Below are 14,182 nucleotides of genomic sequence, written 5' to 3'. Positions count from 1 at the left end.
CTTCTGAGATGTTTTTTCCATCCCTTCAACAGGAAACCAGTGAGATGATCTAATATTTATGAGACGATAAAACTGTTTGAGTTACTTGGAGGTTTTGCCAAGAAAATCGGTGTCCACGTGTTTCTGAGTTGATGCGGGCTGTGTGGTGGAGCAGTTGCTAGCACTGTTGCCTCGCAGCAAGAAGGTTGCAGGTTTGAAACTCGGCTGCGGCCTTGCTGCGTGGAGGTTCATGTTCTCCCCATGCATGCATTGGTTTCCTCCGGGTACTCGAGTTCCCCCCACACATCATAATATGCCCTACAGGTTAAAAATTGCACGTCATTTTGAATGAAAGCATCTGCCAAACAAATACAGATAAAATGAATAAATAATCTGAAACTGGATTACTGAACCTGACTTCAGGGTTCCAATTACTGACATTTCTACAATCCTTGATATCAGTGAATTGTACTTTATTTATGAAGTTATTATTTAAAATAGCAGCCATCATTATTTTGTTGTAATACCATGTTCCTGTTCAAGCTCACGAGGAGCTGGAGCCGATCACCAGGGGTCACTGGGTCAGAGGCGGGGCTACACCCTAGACAGGCACCTGTCCATCACAGGGACGAACACCGTTCACGCTCACACATGAACTTAATCTAGATTGGGGTCACCACACCTTTAGAAGCTCAGAGCAGCTTCAGTGAGTTTTGTCAGTCGCACTAAACGGACCTTTGAACTAGAATAGATCAGAGTTTAACTAAACTTACCCAAACTTAATCTTTAATGAAAAAAACCCAACATTTTTTTCATTTTAATATGCATATCAATACAAGAGAATCTACAAAAGAAAAGCAACAGAGGAAATTATAACAAGGCTGTAGCACTCTGATCAGTTATTCCTTTATACTAAGATTACAGATTTAATAGATTATAAGAGATAAGATTCTAGATTTAATAAGAGTTGTTTTGGGATTATGTGCAGAGGGATCGGAACAGAAAAAAATGCTATAATTTTAAATGCAGTGTAGTGGTGGCTGTTTTCAGAACAGGCCTGAGGCTCCTGGCATTCACCAGGTTGGTGACCCCTGACCTTGAGTTACCAGCCAGCCTAATGTAACTGTGGGAGGAAAATAAGAGGACACTTTTCTGTCTGAACCATTAAAACCAAGCGTGTCTGAGTGAGAGGCTAAAGGGTTGAGGTCATGTCAGCAGCAGTCATTCATTTCGAAATTAAAATGTTCAATTATTATCCTAATATTTATTTTGTATGAGACTAATTTAGCAAGAAATCAGTTCATGTGTGTTTGTTTTTTACTGTGATGGTTGGCTTTGCTGAAATTACAAAACAATAAAGAACAAACACAAATGAATGTTTCACATGTTAAGGTGATCTGCTGTAATCTAACCACAGTGATTAAATGTACATGCTTCTTTATATTTCCTGTCATAATTAAATGATCAGTTCCAGAAATTATTCATAAATAGTTTAAATGTCATTAGAAAATGATGCATCTGTGTTTAAGTGTTGCTGCAAAAACAGCAGAAGGACCAAAGAGAAAGTTTCATAACAACTTTAGGCTTTTGCAACTTCAAACGCTAAAAACAGCATCACAACTTAGTTTTGTCACTAAAAGTTCGTTAATAAAGTTCAAAGACCTAACAAGTGGTTGGGGCTTCAAACTTCACTTTCCGTTAATGTTGCTCACGGGCAACAAGCAGAAGTTAGATCTCAGAGGAACGTCGTCGTTGATGTTTTAGCTGCAGCTGATTCCCTGCAGGCCGCGTTTAAAGAGCAGCTCTGCAGGGATCACTCACCGCCACCGCATCATTACTGATGGTGACCTTTAATTTGTTTTCTCTACAGACCGTGATGTCAGACATGTTTGTTCCTGAAGTTTCTCTCTTTTCCACAAACACCAACAACGATCAGGTCTGATTTAGGAAGACTTTTGGATATTTTTATAATGAATTCTACAGACAAATCTTAGATTTGTGAAAAATTCCCTAATCGGATTAAAATATTCAGAATAAAACTAATGTGCTTCATTAATATCAATACATGCAATAATGTTTAAAGATTTAGAATTTTAAGTAGCAAATCTCAAATTTGATCTAGAAGAAACTCAGTTGCATCACTAAGAAATAAGATAAATCACACAAATCCCAATTCAGGATATAGTTGTGGAACTTTTCTTAAAGCAAATACTTTTCTTGAGCCAGTATGAGCTGAAATGACCCTTTACAGAAATAAAATGTCACTCAGACCCCCACAGCCCTCTGTGGCCAAAATACTGCACTTGCAACATTAGAGTGCCGGTCCAGTCCCTGTTGGACTTAGGCCCACTCTCAGTACTCGCCCTTGCACCCTTGCGCCCTTCATTTGTGCGTTCCCAGCCAGGGGTGCGAGTGCGTAGGGTGTCCCGATTTTCAAGTGCGGATGTTGACCCCATTGCACCCTTAATCTGCACTTCACCCAAGTCCGCAGCAATGCAGACCTCGGATAAGGGTATTACCCACAAGTCATTGCAGCAGGAGAAAAGGCTTAAGTTCCTTTTCTGAAAATATGTATTTTCTAATTAAATTAGTTCATTTTAGGATGATTAGTTGATGCCCTGAATGTTTTAGACAAAGCAACAATTAAGTAAAATTAATTTCAATAAATTACTTTGTTTGTTTGAAAGTTGTAAATAAAGGTTTTTGGAAAAAGTTTCACAGCGACCAGCATCCTGGCACGCGTTGCGATCGATCACGCAATGCTCCCTGTCTCAATTCTGCAATTATTTGCACACTTGTGTACTACGCACTCAAACCCTACTGCACACTTTCTCCAAGTGCACTTAGTTTTCTTGTTTTTTGTTGCTTTACTCAAATATTTTGACTAAAAAAAAATTCTGTCTGACTTTAGATCTGGAATCATCAGAAGAATGTTTAGCTGCAGCTGGTGATGTTTGCACTTGTAAATAAACCGAAGATTCCATATAAACAACAATGACATGCTAAAAGGACATTGGTGTAGAGGTTTATTAAAGGACATTGAATAAATGGAGCTGACGTTTTGGAGGCTGGGGCTCTTTTAAGGTGACATTGGCTCAGTCTTGATACTCGCCCTGCGGTCTTCAGCTAAGTGCACTTGGAGGAAGTGCACGTGAAGGGTTCGAGTGCGTAGTACACAAGTGTGCAAATAATTGCTGAATTGAGACAGGGAGCATTGCGTCATCGATCGCAACGCATGCCGAGATGCTGGTTGCTGTGATACTTTTTCCAAAAACCTTTATTTACAACTTTCAAACAAATAAATTTACATTTATTCCTGACTTCTCTAAAACATTCAGAGCAACAGCGAATCATCCTAAATGAAATAATTTCATTAGAAAATACATATTTTCAGAAAAGGAACTTGAGCCTGTTCTCCTGCAGCAATGGATTGTGGGTAACACACTTCACCCAAGTCCGCATTGATGGTAGACTTGAGTGAAGTGCGGATCAAGGGTGTAAAAAGGGCGTGGTCAACTTCCGCACTTGAGAATCGGGACACCCTACGCATTCGCACTTGTGGTCGGGATTGCGCAATTGAAGAGTGCAAGAATTGAAGTACGAGTACTGGGATTGGGCCATCATCTCATATTTTTCTCAGAGTAAGTGTTAGGGTTTGGCTGACAAATCATAGATCAGATTATAGATATTCACTTCTCAGTTTAAGACAAATGTGGTATTTCTGCAACCAGAAGCTATTTAGGAAGCTGAATGAGTACAAAAGTCAATATTTATGACAAAAACACATTTCAAAATGTCCTTAAATACTCTTGGAGCATCTTTCTTTGAACTGATCCATTTAGTGAAAGTTTAAACTTTTACTGATCATAGAAAGTTTTCTCCAGTATAAGCTCCTGACTAAAGTGATGGTTACTTAATTTGATAAACAAAACAAAGCGAAAACTATTTAGCTGTGTGATAATGATCCTGGTGGATTTGTCCTTGGAGATTGTTTGTTTTCAAACATTTTTAATTGACATTAATCAGAAATCCTCCCGGGATCATGCATCATCTTGTTTTTAATCACAACAGAAAATCCTCATTGTAAACCGTCTTAATGGCTTTAATAACAGATGGTCTCAGAAAACCTCTCTAATAGATCCATGCAAACACCCCTGTGTGTGTTTGACCTTTACTCTGAAAGAGGACTAATGAGGTGCTTCATAATGAGGAACGTCCTGGATTCACCAGGGAATACCGGAAATGTCAGCGTGTCCCAAACGTTTTCCTCACAGTAAACCTACAGGAGCTAAGAAGTTAGAAATCTCAAACAGCTGCACAAAACGTTCTAAATCCAGGTCAGTACATGTTTAATCCCAATGTTTCATAGGGCTGTAGCTCCTGGGCAGCATAATGCGGAAGCTGCAGGTTCCAAACCCTGCTGAGGCCTCCCTGTGTTGAGTTTGCATGTCTTCCCCATGCATTTGTGGGCTTCGTCTCAGGTTTCACCTGCATGTTTAGGCAGTAACTCTACAGTGGGGTTTTCTTTAGGTGGGCTTGTTCGGGAGTTCGCTTGTGGCGTGGCTGTATGACCCAAGCGTGGAGTCGCTGACGCTGGGTTGGACAGAGCGCAGTTTGATCTAGGAACCGTGACACCGTGCTAGGGAGTGCCGAGACGGTATAGCTGTTCCGGAAAGATGGAAAGGCTGACTTACTGTGAGTAAACAGCATGGATTGTGGTAGATGGCTGGTGGGCCTGTGAGCTCAGAGACAGGTTTGAAACAACCGATGACTGAGCGATGATCTGGCGGGAAGCCCTTCCGTATGTAGAGTTCGGCTGTGCCGGTGATAGGACTGCTGAGTAATGGAGTTCTCAGGCTGATTCGGGGGGGGGAGAGAGTGAGTCAGGGGCTGGAGTTCATGACACTAAGAGGAGAAGCAGAAATAGTGGCTGGAGGTCTGTTAAAAGGTCCTTTTAGTGAACTGGTTAACCTGAGTTAATGATGAAAGTGACCATTAAAGCGTAACTAAGGCCCTGTCCACACGTAGACGGGGATCTGCCAAAACGTAGATATTTTTCTACATTTTGGCCTGTCATCCACACGAAAACGGATCTTTTTAAAAACTCCGGCCAAAGTGAAGATCTGCGTTTTCTCCGTTTTGGGTGTCTGCGTGTGGACAGACAAAACCGGAGTTTTAAGGTCCGCAACGTCACTTTCCGCGACAAAAAAATGCTGACATCACGTGTGCGACCTGTGTTTACACTAGCCGACAGCATGGATGCCCTCAGAGCTGCACTCGCTTTATCAATTGTCCAAGCGCTTTTTGCTTGTTTGTTTTTGCAAGCGGAATTACTGCTCCTTGCGGAAGACCACAGACGAAGGACGAGGTTAAGCACGGGGGAAGTACTGCCGCCTACAGGTCTGGCATGTCCTTAACAACGTATTTATCCGGGTACGTGTGGACAGAGTTTTTTTTAAATGAGGTGGTGTGGATGCAAGTTTTTGGAGGGGCGAATATTCGTTTAAAAAAAAAACCCGGCTACGTGTGGACTAGGCCTAAAACAGCACATCAATAATCTCCAGGTGCTCCAATGTTAAAGACTTTAAACTTAAAGAGTTGCTTTGAGCTTCAGGCCAGTCTGTTTTTAGCACAAAAACATGAGAAAATAAATGAATAAACGGACATTGGGTTACGACACAAGATGCTGTTACACATACAGTGCTCAGCATGATTGAGTACATCTCACTATCTGTCAGAAAACTTTTAGTTTCCTTTCAGAATCAACATTTTCTATGAGGTACCAAACTACTAAGTACTCATAAACGTGGGTCAGCACACAAAACAGTGATTTTCCTAATAAATCCATTCAAGCCCATGTTGCAAAAATGAGTACACCCTCATTAGAGTCTTAGGAGAAAAGCCACGCCTACGACTACAAAATTCAAATTAACACGCATTCAGCCACAGGTGAGTCTAAGGCTTTGTGTAAGAGGTGTCCAGCAGACAGGCGACTATAAAAGGGCATTACTTAACAAAGAAAATGTCTTCCTGTTTCATGCTGTCAGCAACGGCTCCACATGGAAGAGAAATGTCACAAAATCTGAGAAAGAAAATAATTTCTTTACACAAAAAAGGTGAGGGCTGCACGATGATCAGCAAAGCATTACATATCAGTGAAAATTTCAAATATATGTATAATGCTAACAAAAAATACCTTCCTGAAAATGTACTTAAAGGCCCAATGTGTGAAATCTATTGAAATCATGATGAAAAAATGTGACTCTTTAGCGCCATGCAGTTCTGAGAAAGTAATGCATCTACGGTGACTCACTCATGAGTTTGACTGTTTAATCAATTTCCAACCTGTCTAGACTAACCCACACAGAGCTTAAAACAAGCTACTCAACCACTTAAAAAAACATTTATATTTATGACTGTTTATCAACCTACCAGTTCTGAAGGAAGCAAGCTAGTTCTGTTAGTTCTTGAAGCTGTCACGATTCACACACAGAAATAATGTTATTTATTTATTTATTGTTGTTCTGTCCTCCAGATTTTCAATATGAATCCCCAGTATATCCTTTTCATCCACATGGTGATCAACTACATGATCCAGGTGACTCTTAGCATCAGCCAATTTATTATAAGCGACACCGTCTACAAACTGAATGTTTCTGTCTGCTGCCTACTGGTCCTGATGGCCCTTATCACAACTGAGAACACCCCTCTCAATCTGGCCTGCATGAGCATGGAGTGCTACATCGCCATCTGCATGCCTCTTCGCCATGTTCAAATCTGCACCATCAACAGGACATTCATGCTGATCGGGCTGATCTGGGCCACCACCACGCTGTCGGTTCTTCCAGATCTATTCATCACCTTGGCAACAGAACCACCAGATTTTTTTCATTCTCAAATATTTTGCGTCAGACAAAACGTCTTCTCAAGTCCGATCCTCGCAAGAAAAGAGAAATCACATACTCGCTCTTTATGGTTTTTGTTTGGTTTACTATATTTTTCTCCTACTTCAAGATCCTGTTCACTGCAAAAACTGCAAGCAGAGATGCAAAGAAAGCAAGGAACACCGTCCTCCTGCACAGCTTCCAGGTGTTCTTGTGTATAACAACATACATAGCACCCATGATCGTAAATGTTCTGCAGCGATCGTTCCCCTTAAACTTTAACAATTTCCTTTTCATTGTTTATACCGTCGTACAGGTACTGCCACGGTCCATTAGTCCTATTATTTATGGAGTACAAGACAATACTTTTAGGAAATACTTGAGAAGGTATCTGTTGTGTAAAGTCAGAGTTCTGTGAGAATGTTAGCTCATTTTAATCATGATCCTTTTTCATCCTGTGTTGTAAATTTTATTCGTATTCTTGAGCTGCAGATGTCCTTCCTCTGGATCAGAGTAGAGTGCTTGTTTTTTTCTATTTTTTGGCTCAATTTGCTATAAAACCAGAAAGTTATGACTGTGTGTGCTGGGTTCTAACCTTATTTCTCATGTAGTAATATTTGGTTCTGAAGGCTGATGCTTGCTTGTAATCAGACACTTTAAACTTCCATAGATGCAGATATTTTACAACAAATGACTCACCAAAGATGATTGAGACTTGAAAGGGAAAACCATAGCATAAAATAAATCAAATCCTCAGGTCTTTGGGGGAAAAAAGGAATAAAAAAGACCGAACAGAACTTACTGCAGTGTTAGCTGCAAAGATTTCAGTGGATTTTTTTTTTATTACATGTAATATTCTCAATGTGAGAAGCCTAATAATAATACATCAAACTTATATAGCGCTTGTTTAGGACACTCAAAGATGCTTTCATGCACTCTCACATTCACACACTGCAAGTGATGATAAGCTACTTGTAGCCACAGCCGCCCTGGGGCGGTCTGACAGAGGCGAGGCTGCCATTTGGTGCCATCGGCCCCTCTGACCACCACCAACACAGGCAAGTTGGGTGACATGTCTTGCCCAATGACACAACAGCTGAATACCCCTGGCAGGAGCTGGAATCAAACCCATGACCCTCCCTGATCATGAGGCAACTCGCTCTACCTCCTGAGCTACTGCTGCCCCTAAGTTACACCTATCTATTTCCAGTCTCCTAGACAGTAGGGGGCGTAACAGTAAGAGATCATCTTTATTGTATTTATCTTAGCGAATCTATAATTAATTCAACAGGTAAACTAGTAGTAGCACATTTCATGTCAAAGAAAGTAAAATGTTATCATCCAGAGAGGGAGAATGTTACGTGGTTAGCACCTCCATGAGGCCACCACAGCTCAGCAGCTTCTTCTGAGGAGAAAATCACTCAGAGAGAAAATAAAGCTGAAATAGCAGGAAATAATACAATTAGAGAGAAGTGGTAGAAGAAAGTAGTAGAGTGTTGTCAGTATGTCCTCCTCAGCCATATTCGCCTACAGCAGTATAACTACAGATCTGCCTCCCATCCTATTTTTAGATGTGGAACCACCAGTAAACCTGCAGTCTGAGAGTGAAGTGCTCTGTTAGGAACAGTGTTGGGAGTAATGCGGTACAAAAGTAATTAATTACTGTAATGCATTGCTTTTTGCTGTAATGTGGTAATGTAAGGCATTACAGGGAAAGAAAATGGTAATATTTACTCGGTACAATTGTCAGTAACGCGGTAATTACAATGCATTTTTAAACCCAGAATCAAGATGTGTTCCTTAAAAATTCAAATTGCGGGAAACCCGAAGAAAGATCCAGTATCTGCATATATGACGTCATTTATGGACTCAGCTTTGCGGGCAGAGAGGACGCAGCGGTAACGGCTCAACTACTCCAGCTGCGTCCTGCACGCGGCCGCTGCAACATTCACAAAATCGCTCCACTAAAACCAAATAATTCACTTGCGATCGTTCATATCGGCGCATATTCTCTGGTATTGTGTGCTTTTCTGATGTGCTTTGCCTCAGCTGAGTTCATAATCTGTGCCCCGGTGATTTCAACTCATTGCTGCTGGAGCGCCGCGCATGTGAAGATCCCTTTGGCTGATCGTTAGAAAGTAGGAAGTCTAGGAAACAGTTTTTCTGGAAGACGGAGAAAACATGCAGCATGCAGGACGGTTAGAGAGAGAAAGGGCCGGAAATTATTCAAATAAAATCAAGAAAACTAAACAAAGTGCTTGAAAAGAAAAAAAGTAGGTAGATTTATCCCCAATACACATTTTTACCAGTGAAAAGCAATAATATATAAGCATTTAATATTTATACATGTGATAGAATCAGATCACACCAGAAGTCAGTCCCACATCCAGGGCCGTATCAAGGCATTTGGGGACCAAGGCAAATATAGGCTTGGAGCCCCCACCACCTCACTCCCTGATCAGTTAATATAAGATGGCAGCGTGCTGAGAGTACAGATTGTTGTTGCTTTTATTTAATAAACAATCATTTTAAAGCACTGTTATTATATCTGACTGTTTTTAACAGCAATCCTAGCTCAGACACCACATCACATATATGTCATGAGCTCACTGAGCGTCAGATTACCAGATTCATATTGAAGTTGTTTTGGTGAAAGTAACTTAAAGTATTGCAAAAGTAGTGTAATGCCTTACATTTTAAAATCAGTAATACTGTAATGTAATGAATTACATTAAAATGAGGGTAACAAGTAATAAATAATGCATTACAGTTTTGAAGTAACTTGCCCAACACTGGTTAGGAACATATGGAACAATCAGATGACTGATGTATGATGGAGTTTGATTATTAAGAGCTTTATAGGTGAGAAGGAGGATCTTAAAGTATATTCTGAATTCAATAGGTAGCCAACGTAGGGAAGCTAAAACAGGAGAGATGTGTTGATATCCGTGAATTTTAAAGACGTTCTGATGCAAAGAAAGTGCTTATTTTGGACAGGCCGCAAATGCTATCTTAAACATTAGAGATATTGATGCTAGCCAGTCAGATACGAGATGTCCAAATATCAGGAAATAAGAGTCAAAATCCTGTGGTGTTCAGCTCCCTACTCCTCTGGCTCATTTCTAGTTCCTGAAACAGGAGCGCCAGAGCTTTCTTTCCCGCAGAGATCGACTCACAAGGCCTTCATTTATACTAGAGACCATTGCAGATGTAAAAAAAACGTGACTTTGGTCTTTTGTGAAAATAAAAAGTTCTAAAACAACAGTTCACATTTTTGAGTTAGTTTGCACAAACATGCCAGTGCTGCAAAAGCAGATGCCACAAAAGCGAAACAGACAATCCTGCTTCATGAAAATATCTCCTACACATATCTCCTGCATTAGCTTCTGATAGAAAATAGACGTGAAACTCTAGGATTAGAACCATCACACCTCTTATTTGCTAACAACAATGTGACTTTACCACTGACTTGCAACTTCATTTTACCTCCACAAATAACACAAGTTTGGAGGAGTTCTGCTGTGTGGTGGAGTTGCTAATGCTAATGGTTAGCTTCTACTCACTGAGACGTTCTCTGCTGTTTCCTGGACACAAAACCAACAACAGCCTTCCCCGTCGTGAGTCAAGATGGGTGAGTTCATGAATGTTAGTGACAGCGTGACGTAGATCTGTCAGGATTTTCTAATCCTAGAGTTTCACCATCTATTTTCTATCAAGCTAATGCAGGAGATAGGTGTAGGAGACTATTTCATGTTTAGACTGCATGAAAAGCTCAAAGTGACCCATTAGAATCGAAAATGATCATTAAAAATGATTTTTCAGTGTTCTACATCTTTCATATCAAAATAAGAACATTCAAATAAAAAGACGCGTGTAACTCGGATTTCCTCCTGAAATGGCATTTTGATAATGTTTTGATTGTCTGCCTTTGAACCTGTCATGTTGCAGAGATGCAATCGAATACTACTGGAATAAATACAATTTGTAGGGAAATCCTGCTAAAATCACAGAAACAGTTTTTTAAACTTGAAAGATTTCCACCGTTGGCTTAAATGTCTGAGTTTTGCCCACAGTAGTGAGCGTTTATTGGCAGTAAAGACACATTACTTTGTTATCCAACAAACTTTGAGCCAATGCAGAGTTAGACCATAATTACATCACGTTTGTCCGAACTTATGAATAAAGATGATTAATATAAACACATCAGCCATGCAAGAGGTTCATTCCCAGCTGGCTCAGCTGGAGTCCTGCGTGAGCTGCAGAGGTCTGAAATCCTCCTCAGTGTTTTGAGTTAAGTAAGTATAATATTCTCTCATCCTTTTGTTCCTTAATAACAGATGTTTTCATGTAACTTATTTACTTTTTAAACAAATAACTCATAATTAAAATAAGCACAAACATTTAAGGACTAACCTTACAAATATCTGATTAGTTTTAAGAATAAAGTTTGGTTAAGTTTGTCCCTTTTTTTCCATCCAACACTTTTTTTAATCTAAGTTTCATATAAAGATGAACATTTAGAATGCTTTTTCCAATCAAAACAACACTGGGTGGTTGTTAAAATGTAGCATTAATGCTTTGCATCAAAGTGAAGCTAATTTAGTGACTGATGTTGGAAATAACACTTCTGAATCATGGAGAGAATTGTTTTAGGCTAAAAGTGTTTATGCAATGGAAATTTAAGATATTTTGAATATATAATTGATTATTTTCAAGTGCATAAAATGTAAACTTGAAAAACATGTCAAGAAGAAAAAAAAGATACATTTTGGTGCAAAAGAAAACAGATTTCAACGTTTAAACTTAAGATTTTCTTCTGTTAAAGAAACTCACAGGAAATCACCTTCATGAATTTGTCCTCTTATAACAACGTGTCGAGCGGTTATCGGGACTCTGCGAGCACAGTCATGGTCAAAAATATCATCATCCTGGCTCTCGGCATCACCATCAACTACATCAACTGTTTACTGGTTCACTGCTTCAGGAAACAGCAGGTCAGCCTTTCTCTGTCATCCTTTGTTGTTCCTGCCTTTACGCCTAACCTGAATGTACTACTACTAGTTTACCCGTTTAATTATAGATTCACAAGGATAAATACAATAAAGTTTATCTCTCACCAAATAGAATATTTACTAAGAAATCACAATGTAACCATAGACACATTACTTGGTATATATGTTGTTTGTGTGGGGGTCGGCTGGTGTTGGTGTGTGTGTGTGTCTGCTCTGTCTTCTCAATCCCCAGAGAGTCGTGGTGAATGGCTGCTTATACTGAGCCAGGATTCTCTGGAGGTTTCTTCCTGTTAAAAGGGAGTTTTTCTCTCCACTGTCGCTATATGCTTGCTTAGTATGAGGATTGCTGTAAAGTCTCTGACACTAGTCAGTAACTTGATGCAATTAGCTGGGTTCCTTATATAGGTAACTTTACTGACTGGCCTAATGAACCGACCTGTATTGGAATGTTTATTATGTGAAGTGCCTTGAGACGACTATTGTCGTGATTTGGAGCTTTATAAATAAACTTGAATTGAATTGAATTGAATTGAATTAACCTGTGTTCATCCTAAACAGCTTTGGATACTTAAAACGTCTAAACATTCCCTAGCATTCTCCCTGAAGACCTTTCAAAATCACCTTTGTAATTTCTGCAACACATTGCTGTAAAGTGAATTGGATTTTGCATAAAACAATTTCACTAAAACTGGCCAAAGTTGGTCCAAGATCGACATTTTATTCTCTGCATTCCTAATCCAAAAACAGGAGTTTAAATGTGCCGGCAGCTTTTGATGTTGTCTAATTTTGTTAGGTGCAGGATGGATTTCTCTGCCAGCTTATTGAGAACTAGAAACACTTCCTTTGAGCGTGAAGATCAACTGTCAATAAAATAATTCCTAGAGAATCCCAGATCACAGCTGCTCTTAGTATAACAGTTGTGTCTACGAATTTAATTCAAGTTGTCACTCATCCATCCAGCTGAAAGAAAAAAAAAGAATTAAATAAGTGAAGATCCTTTTTTGTCCTTTAAAAGCTGTCATAAAAAAACATTCTGATGTGACGTTTTTATCTGTCTTCCAGATATTTTACATGAATCCTCGTTACATCTTGTACATTCATCTGGTGGTGAATGACTTGATCCAGCTCACCACAACAGTCAGCCTGTTTGTCATCAGTTACATCTTCTACAGAGTCAACGCTTCCGTCTGTTGTTTAATTCTTACGTTTGCCATTTTCACCACCCAGAACACGCCGTTAAATCTAGCTCTGATGGCTGTGGAGTGCTACATCGCCGTGTGTTTCCCACTGAGACACGCTGAGCTCTGCAACATCAAACGAATATATATCCTGATCGGTTGCATTTGGGTTTTGAGCTCGGTTGCCGTTATGCCAGACATCTTCATCGTCCTGGCAACAGAGCCCGTACGTTTGCTTTTTTCGTCGATATTTTGTGAAAGAGATAATCTGTTTCAACATCCAGTCAGTTTACAAAAAAGGAACATTTCCTCTCTTGTTTATTTAGCTCTAGTTTGGCTCACTATCTTCTTTACCTACTTCAAAATCTTTTTTGCAGCTCGAGCAGCAAATTCAGCTGATGGAAATGCAAACAAGGCCAGAAACACAATCCTGCTTCATGGCTTCCAGCTCTCGTTGTGCATGCTAACCTATGTTTCCCCTATATTAAGTAACTCACTGATCTACTGGTTCCCCAATAATTATACGCATATACAGTTTGTTTCATACATCATCATACAGATTTTCCCCCGGTTTGTCAGTCCCATTGTGTACGGGCTGCGAGACAAGGTGTTTAAACAGTATTTGAAACGGTATCTGCTGTGCGGCATCAGAGCATGAAACAAAATGTTAGGCTCCCCTAGATTTCACAGATAAGAGAGGGGTCCAACCCAGGTCATCGAGGGGTTCTCTCCTCCAACACACCTGCTTCAATGTATAATGTCTAGCAATGGTCAGTTTTTAGGTACAGTTTGACCATTCAACATCTGGTCAAAAAGGAGACACGAGACTGCATGTGTCCCCTTTAAATTGGCCTGCCTTCATCCCATCAGCTGGAGCTCAGAGCCTCTCTGCAGCTCTGAGCACATGATAACAAATTGTCAACGATAATGTTCTCTCCTCAAGGTCCGTCCTTATCGTCCTACAGGATTCTTCATGCCTAACACTAGCAGCTCGGATCAGTTGCCAAATCAAAGAATGATTTCCTAAATTAAATATGAACTTCTAAAACTTATAAGCTAGATAATCATTAAATAAACGTTTGTTTATTGCTACTTATAATAATTATAATACAATGAAATGTTTCATTAA

At 39.8% G+C, this 14,182-nt stretch overlaps 1 protein-coding gene and 1 pseudogene across 1 annotated transcript; both read left to right on the top strand.

The window, feature by feature from the left end:
- Positions 1 to 6,517: 6,517 nt before the first annotated feature.
- On the top strand, positions 6,518 to 7,281 carry LOC139068937 (odorant receptor 131-2-like; annotated as a pseudogene).
- Positions 7,282 to 11,451: 4,170 nt separating this feature from the next.
- On the top strand, positions 11,452 to 13,711 carry LOC107385886 (odorant receptor 131-2-like). The gene is made up of 2 exons (XM_015960048.2): positions 11,452 to 11,857; positions 12,938 to 13,711. Exons 1-2 carry the CDS (start codon positions 11,711 to 11,713, stop codon positions 13,709 to 13,711), a joined length of 921 nt encoding a protein of 306 aa, XP_015815534.1. The 5' UTR covers positions 11,452 to 11,710.
- The last annotated feature ends 471 nt before the right edge of the window (positions 13,712 to 14,182 follow it).

Source organism: Nothobranchius furzeri, chromosome 3, assembly GCF_043380555.1.
Source record: "Nothobranchius furzeri strain GRZ-AD chromosome 3, NfurGRZ-RIMD1, whole genome shotgun sequence".
NCBI classification, from domain to species: domain Eukaryota; kingdom Metazoa; phylum Chordata; class Actinopteri; order Cyprinodontiformes; family Nothobranchiidae; genus Nothobranchius; species Nothobranchius furzeri.
The sequence above is the reverse complement of the archived record's forward strand: the minus strand, read 5'-3'. Positions and strand labels throughout refer to the sequence as shown.

Bases quoted from the DNA above. Each gene is read 5' to 3' on its own strand.
- LOC107385886 (XM_015960048.2), top strand. From the start codon at position 11,711: ATGAATTTGTCCTCTTATAACAACGTGTCGAGCGGTTATCGGGACTCT. The intron at 11,858-12,937 runs GTCAGCCTTTCT...TCTGTCTTCCAG, and splicing joins ACTGCTTCAGGAAACAGCAG to ATATTTTACATGAATCCTCG.